Source organism: Bactrocera dorsalis, chromosome 3 (assembly GCF_023373825.1).
Source record: "Bactrocera dorsalis isolate Fly_Bdor chromosome 3, ASM2337382v1, whole genome shotgun sequence".
Classification (NCBI taxonomy): domain Eukaryota; kingdom Metazoa; phylum Arthropoda; class Insecta; order Diptera; family Tephritidae; genus Bactrocera; species Bactrocera dorsalis.
The window spans coordinates 82,787,776-82,795,564 of record NC_064305.1 but is presented as its reverse complement, the minus strand read 5'-3'; the positions used below and the strand labels follow the sequence as shown (position 1 = coordinate 82,795,564).

The following is a 7,789-nucleotide window of genomic DNA, read 5'->3' as shown; positions in this document are numbered from 1 at the left end:
ATCTAATTTTACGGATGAACCATCTGAGACGTATCCGCGATCAATATGTGAAAGGATAATCTTAAAAAAAAAACTAAAGAATTTTTTTTCTAATGATAATAAACATTCCAAGTTAAGTTTGAAGTTTCTGTGTTTCTTTAAAGAATCTCAAATGGGTCATCATTTATGTACAGCCATGAACTGAAGCGATGTCTTTTCAAGACGCAGTCAGAGGTAGACTCGAAACTTGAAATATATTTGCCAACTGATTTAGCAAAAATATTGGTCATTTATTTCATTTCACCTTCAAAAGGAGAAGGAGAGAAACTAAATTGAAATTTGAAATATTTTATGGGGTATATAATTGCTAGCAGAGGGAAAAAATTATACAAAAAAACTTGTAAAATCATAGTCAAGCGAAATATAAATATATTTCAAATACTTACACTTATAAATATTTTAATCAGTGCGCGCTGATCTACTCTAGATAATAACAAAAACATCTGCACGCGCGTTAATTTCTAACAACAACATAAACAAATATTGAATATACAAAAATAAGTTTGTATATACGAGAACTTGAGTTGCTATGTAAATAAAGCGTTAAAGGGTATCACAAACTTTGGCGAGCTTTTCAGTAAATATGATGATTCGATAGAGATTCGCTTCTAATTTAATTAAATGAAAGGCAAATAAATATGTTATGCTTAATAAACAGTAAATTGATAACACATTGGAGAGCCAAAGCGCGCGTTTTACTCATGCGTTACTCTCACAAAAAATTTGCTAGTTGGGAGTTATATACAGCCATGGACACATAAATAGCACACTTGGCCATCAAATAAGAAAACATTTATTTATTCCTTAGGTTTATCACTTACGGATTTAAAGAGAAATGCGTTGTATTTTAAAAATTATTCACTTTATTATAACTATAATACTGAAACAATAAATATTTTATTATCGCCAAAAAAAGACGAAAACATCAATATCCTATATGACAGCTTGGACACATAAATAGCACAATCTGAAAAGGGGTTAAAAAAAAGGTACAAAAATGTATAAAAATTATTAAAAAATTGCAAAAGATTGTTCATTTCGTTAGTATTTTGTACTATATCCATCATTTTTAAGCATCCGCTCACATCTTTTCTGCATGCTGTCCACCAGTTCCTGATATCGTTCCTTTGGGATTGAATACCAAGGCTCCTCAATTCCAGCCCATAAATTATCAAAATTTTTGAATTTTTTGCTTGATATTTTGAACTCTATATCAATTCATAAATTTTCTATTGGTTTCAGGTTTGGGTTTTGCGCAGGCCACTCATAAATTTTAAATTTTTTATTGCCGAGACCATACTTTACTACCTTTGCGGTGTGTTTTGGATCATTGTCTTGCATAAATGACCAGTTTATGGGCATGGATTGAAATACAGTTTATTTTTCGTATATCCAAATACTAAAACTGGTCCATTTTACCATTTATTCGAACAATTGGCACGATGCCATGCCATGAAAACACGCTCCAGACCATGATACATCCACCGCCGTGCTTAATGGTTTTTTTGGTATACCCAGGTTTAAGGGATTGACCTTGTGGACGACGTAAAAATTATTTTCCAACTGGAACCTTCCTATTTATCTTGGTTTTGTCATTCAAAAACACGTTCTTCCAAAATTGTGCTGGTTTGTCTCCGCGGGCCTTTCCAAATGCCAGTCGAATTTTGATGTGGCGTTTTGACAGGAGTGGCTTCTTGCTGGTAATTTGTCCAAAAAGTTGAGATAAGTTGAGTCGTCTTCCTACAAGCTTTCTGGACACATCCACACCATATTCGTCATTAATTTCGATCATAATTTCTCTGGTTGACTTAAAAGGATCCGCTTTGCTCTTCCGTACTATGTATTTGTCAACACTAATATCGGTTTTACGTGGTCTTGGTTTTCTTGGTATCTTTTTATTGACACAAGGTGGGTGTGTTTTGTTGCATAAAGAGCATTTTATAACATTTTTGGAGAGCAATATATTATTTTAGCAATTTTGACAGGATCTTTTCCTTTTTTGCTCATATTGGATATAAGGACTCCCTTTTCCGGCGTGGAATGTTTTTTTCCTTCTCATTTTAACGAAATATCGATGAAATAATTATATATTCGCAGAATTAAATTAAAAATATGCGAGAACCTCACACAAAATTAAAAAAAAAAGTACGAACTTAAAAATGTGCTATTTATGTGTCCACCTCAAATCAACACTATACGCAATAAAATTGTCGCGTACAAAATTTAATAGAAAATAAACAGTATTTTTATGCAGGGAAATGAGCCTCATAACAGTGACAAGTAGATACATACCAAATTTTTATTGTTCAGCTACTTTAGGATTAAAAAAAATTAGAATTAATATGGGATTCAGATGTGTGCTATTTATGTGTCCATGGCTGTAGATTTGTATGTGGTGAAAAGAACACGCCGCGAATTTGAGAACAAGTTTGGCATCAAAATGCCAATGTCATGGGCGCGGTAACACATTGTTCCACGTATATAAATGTATGTAAGTATGTGGAAAAAGAGAGTTTATATATTTACTTCCTCTCCCTTCTCATTTTTTGTCTATTGTAACTACTTATTACTTCCTAGTTGTATTTAATTTGAATTTTATTTCGAATATTTGAATATTACTGCGAAACTAACGTTTTAATAAATAATAAATATATAGTTGATGATTTTTACCAAAAAAAAAAAATTATAATAATAATAAAATAAATAAAAATTGTAGACAATATTTTTGCATATTATCTGAGTTGTATATGTAAACCTGTAGAAACTTACTTCTTTTGATATTAATATGAAAACCAGAAAAAAAGTTTATCACAATAATAAAAATGTTAGTTATAATAATGATATTAATATAAAAATATATTTAATTTAATTTTATTATTATTCTTATGTTTTTTTCGATTAATTTAAAAAATTTTGACAAATAGTATTACTTTTATACTTTTTTTTAATGAATATTTTAAAAATTTTTTTCTGAGCTCAATTTGTACGAAATTAATTCAGTATCATACAAATATTTTACTCCACTTGAAAAAATAGTAGTCCCAATATATCTATTTTAAACACCCAAACCCCACAACCACATCCCATTTTATATCAAATTGGCTACCCTATACTGTGATATGTGTATGCTCACATAATACAATTGGCGCTCTCCCATTATTTTTATTCTCTAGGTGAGAGTTGCCGGCAAAGCATGTGTAACAAGTGGCCGCTTATAAACGCATATATGTATGTATGTACTTGTATACGCATAAGCTCATATATATCGTCACCTAAAATGCAAAATAACATAACATAATTTTTCATAAGTTAATAGGCGAAGGAAAAACAATATAATAGAAACCATTTATATTGAAAAAAATTTGAGTTTTGGTTATAAAATGGGTATATATTGGTTATAAAATGGTTATATATTGGTTATATATTGGTTATATCTGAGAGCGGCAGCTAAAGAATTTATGCTACATATATGTAATTTGACGTAGTGAATCGTAAGCCATAAAAAACTCAATTTCGATATTTTTGATGATACGTTGTTTTGCATTTTAGGGGACGATATACATATATTATATGTACTTACGATGAATTAGCAAAGTAGCCTCATGTACCTATACATTCGTATGAATATAAACTACATAATAAATATTAATATATGGAAATTGTATAGCAGTATGTACATTGTGACAGAATTTGTTTCTTGTTATCTTGTTTACGATATCGTTGCCAATCGTGCCCCCACACAACTGAGCTTATACATACATAATTATTTTGTAGGAGAGGTGGTGAACTAGAGGTGTGCGTATTGGCTTTACTTAAAAACACGCGCTGCTGACTTTTTTCTTTCTTTATGTCTATTTATATGTATTCTTTCTAGTATATACTTATGATGGAAAAATTTCTGGTTTACAGCGAAGTAGTTTACTGGGCAACAGAAGTGGTCTTAGGGGTCTTATGCCCTTAAAGTATTAATGAGTTAATAAAAAAGTTGTTGCTGATTTGTTTTAAAAAGGGATAATGAAATGAAACCTACTAAATGCCAAATTTTTATGTATTACTTTTAGAATTTTTAAAATATTAAGTTCACATTAAATACTTGGTGGTTCGAAAATTGGCTTAATTTTAACAATTGAGATAAGAAAACAGAGATTATACTTTAAAATCAAATATTTTACTTATTCATAAAATTTTTGTAAGCCCTCGGTGATATTTCACGCAAGAACAGAAGTCAAGGAACTGAAACAACTAAAGATCATACGAAAATTATTGATTCTTCACGGATTCATCCAATATAATAAAAGTCATAAGTAATACTTTTTAGAACAAGTCAGAATAATATACTATAAGGTTTTTGTTGACTCCAAACTGTCCTTTGAGGTTACTGTAGCTTTTCAGCAATCAAATGCGAGTTTTCAAAATTCCAGATGAAGAGGGTTTGCTGGGATACCGAAACCAAAATATAAAAGCTAAACTCGATTACACACATCTAAGATCCACTTCATAGGTGCAAAATTTCTCGAAAATACCTTGTCAAATAAAAAAGTTTTCAATAGAGGAACTTGAGTTTGATGAACTCGTTTTTATGACAGTCATATCAAATACTTTATAGGGTATCAGACGATCCTTTCTGGGTGTTACCAACTGGCAAATTTAATATTCCCTATGAAAGTTGTAAACATTTTTTTTGAACACACATAGTACATATTTCGTCCCCCATAAACAAAGCTCTTCGATCCGCCAGTGCAAAACACGTTTTCATACATACATTGTGACAAAAAATCACCCGGAAATTAAAAAAGAATGTATCTTCAAAAACGGTCGGAAGATCGTTGAAGACATGCTTCATTCTGGACGGCCTTCGACCTCTTTAACTAATGAAAATATTAAAAAAAGTGAAGAAAATGGTGCTTAAAAATCTTCAGACAAGTGTTACAGAGTTGGCAAGAGAGCTCGACGTCTCTCGCGAGTCTCATTTCGAGTGATTTTGGTGGATATTATGGGTATGAAACGCATTCTTGTACGACTAGTACCGTTAAAGCTGAATGTTTTTCATAAAGGGTACGATTGTGACCAAATTTACATAATTTGATTTTTTCTTGTTCCGCAAAATGGAATTTCCGCTCTGTGGAACCCGTTTTCAGGCGATCGAAGAGATAAAACAAAATTCGCTGAAGGAGCTGAAGGTCATTCGAAAGTACTTATGAAAAGTGTTTCGAGGATTGCAAAAATCGTTGACATGTATACAACAAAATAAATATTGACGAATAAATAGATGTTTTGCCTTTTATTTACAATTTCTGGGTACTCTGTAGTCACAATGTATGTACATGCTGTTTTAATTTTCCAAACAAATAAGTTCTTTTAGCATTCTAGGAGGTTAGGCAGCAATACGAAAACTGAAGTTAGTTTAGTGTGCTGCTCAGCGTTGAACGACGTGGATTGCCTGCTTTAGTGGAACTTTTGTAGAACTGGTATGTAGAAATATAGTGAGCACTACATAAATACATATGTGCGTGTGCTTGGAGAATATTTACGCCTTGGTCATACATATTTACATACCTACATGCATATGTTTTTATTTATGTGGCTGCGTGGAATATTTGAAGTATCAATTGCGTAACACACAGTTGATCAATTGTTATTGCTTTTCGATTATAGTTAATTAAATCGTACGGAAAATGGCGCTACGTATCGTCTTCACAATGCCCGTAACCAAGGCTATGAGCCAAACATTGGTGCGTGCCATGTCATCACAGGCCGTTGCCTCCAAGAATGTTGGCTTTATCGGACTCGGCAATATGGGCGGTCATATGGCTAGCAATCTGATCAAGCAGGGTCATAAATTGCATGTCTTTGATATCTCGAAGCAGGCTTGCGACAATTTGAAGGCCAAGGGCGCCACTGTCTATGATAAGACCACCGATTTGGCGAAGAACTCTGACTACGTGATCACCATGTTGCCCAATAATGATATCGTGTGGAAGGCTTACAACGATATGACGGCCGATGGCGTTAACAAAAACACCGTGTTCATTGATTCATCCACCATCGATCCAAATTTGGTCCGAGAGCTGCAGAAGTTTATTAGCGAAAAGGGTGCGCGCTTTATTGATGCACCCGTATCGGGTGGTGTACCCGGCGCTGAGCAGGCCACACTGACATTCATGGTTGGCGGCACGAAAGATGAATACAACACAGTTAAACCCATTCTGGAGGGTATGGGCAAACGTATCACATACTGTGGCAGCTATGGCATGGGTCAGGCGGCGAAATTGTGCAACAACATGATGTTGGCCATTTCCATGATTGGCACATCGGAGGCCATGAATTTGGCTATACGCCAAGGCTTAGACCCAAATGTATTTGCCGAAATCATTAACTCGTCGACTGGCCGCTGCTGGTCGTCGGAGCTGTACAACCCAGTGCCCGGTGTCACACCCACAGCACCGAGTAATAGAGACTATGCTGGTGGTTTCTCCACCGATTTGATTACTAAGGATTTGGGTTTGGCTGCCGGTGTGGCCACCGCGACAAACACACCCATTCCTTTGGGCGCTCTGTCACATCAGATATACCGTACCCTGAAGGCTCACGGTTTGGGCAATAAGGATTTCTCGGTTGTCTATGAATTCATGAAGAATGAAGCCAACAACTAAGGAGGCGTTTAGCTTTAAACTGCAAGTATTCGTAACTGTACTTGTGACATTTGGGGTTCTTACCAGAATTGCATTTATTGAAATATTTTTATATTAAATTTTATATACTTGTACACCTAATTGTATATAAACTTAAGTGTTGAGCATTTTTTTATTAAAAAGTAAAAATTAATTAAAAATTCTGTTTTTTTTTAAATCAAGCTAATGTGTTTATATTAATGCCAACCTTATATAATGTACATATATAAGAATATCGTAAGAAACTCTTACGATGCGTAGGTTGGAATTTAAAATTGTTGGTATCTTTAAGAACTCAGCTTATCGACATGGCTGCTCTTATCAGTTGGACTGCAGATATTAAGATTTTTAGACTTTTATAGACCAGCATTTGCCGACTACACATGTGTACGCAACTGCTTATATATATGAAATAAACCTGTATGTTCGAAACTAGGTGTGTTGGACACTGATAAAATATACATAAAATATCCACAAGGAAGAGTAAACACTTAGCAACTTTTTCTCCACATTTCACTCAAGAAAAGTTTTGCTAAATACCACATACATAACGTAGCGAGAGAGCGCAATATCTCATACTAAGTGAGAACTTTCGGAATAAACATTTCAATACGTTGCCAAACTTTAAATTCGAAAAGCTCTTTCATAAATTGTATTTTAAATTTTTTAAGTTTTTAAAATGCGATGTTGAAATAACTTTACATTTGCTTAATGTTTGCTCGGAAAGCTCAGAAATGCGAAAGCTTTTTTCAAATAGCAAGCTTTTCATAAATTCCTACTGTCAGCGCTGCGTACAACAAAACTGATTTGATAAGCGATCACGCCATTTGGGGTGCATTTAACTTAACATAAATTTAATTTTGTTTTGTAAGCAACAAAAAGTTCCATAGTGAAAAGCTTTTCTTCGTTCGTATGCTGATCTTGATTACTGATTCAATAAAATTCAAGTAATTTTCAAGCACAACAATTAATACTAATTTAGGCGCCCTATCATTAAGGATCCCCGCTTTAGAGGCTTCAAAAAATCTATGTTTGAGGGTTTTTTTTGGGAGGTGAAGAAATAGTTGATTAAAGCGAAA

At 33.6% G+C, this 7,789-nt stretch overlaps 1 protein-coding gene across 1 annotated transcript; it reads left to right on the top strand.

Annotated features, from left to right (window-relative positions):
* The first annotated feature begins 5,349 nt into the window (after positions 1–5,349).
* On the top strand, positions 5,350–6,883 carry LOC105226223 (probable 3-hydroxyisobutyrate dehydrogenase, mitochondrial). Its single transcript, XM_011205049.4, has 2 exons — positions 5,350–5,507; positions 5,695–6,883. The coding sequence occupies exon 2, from the start codon at positions 5,715–5,717 to the stop codon at positions 6,690–6,692; it is 978 nt and encodes a 325-aa protein (XP_011203351.2). The 5' UTR covers positions 5,350–5,507; positions 5,695–5,714; the 3' UTR covers positions 6,693–6,883.
* Positions 6,884–7,789: the final 906 nt, after the last annotated feature.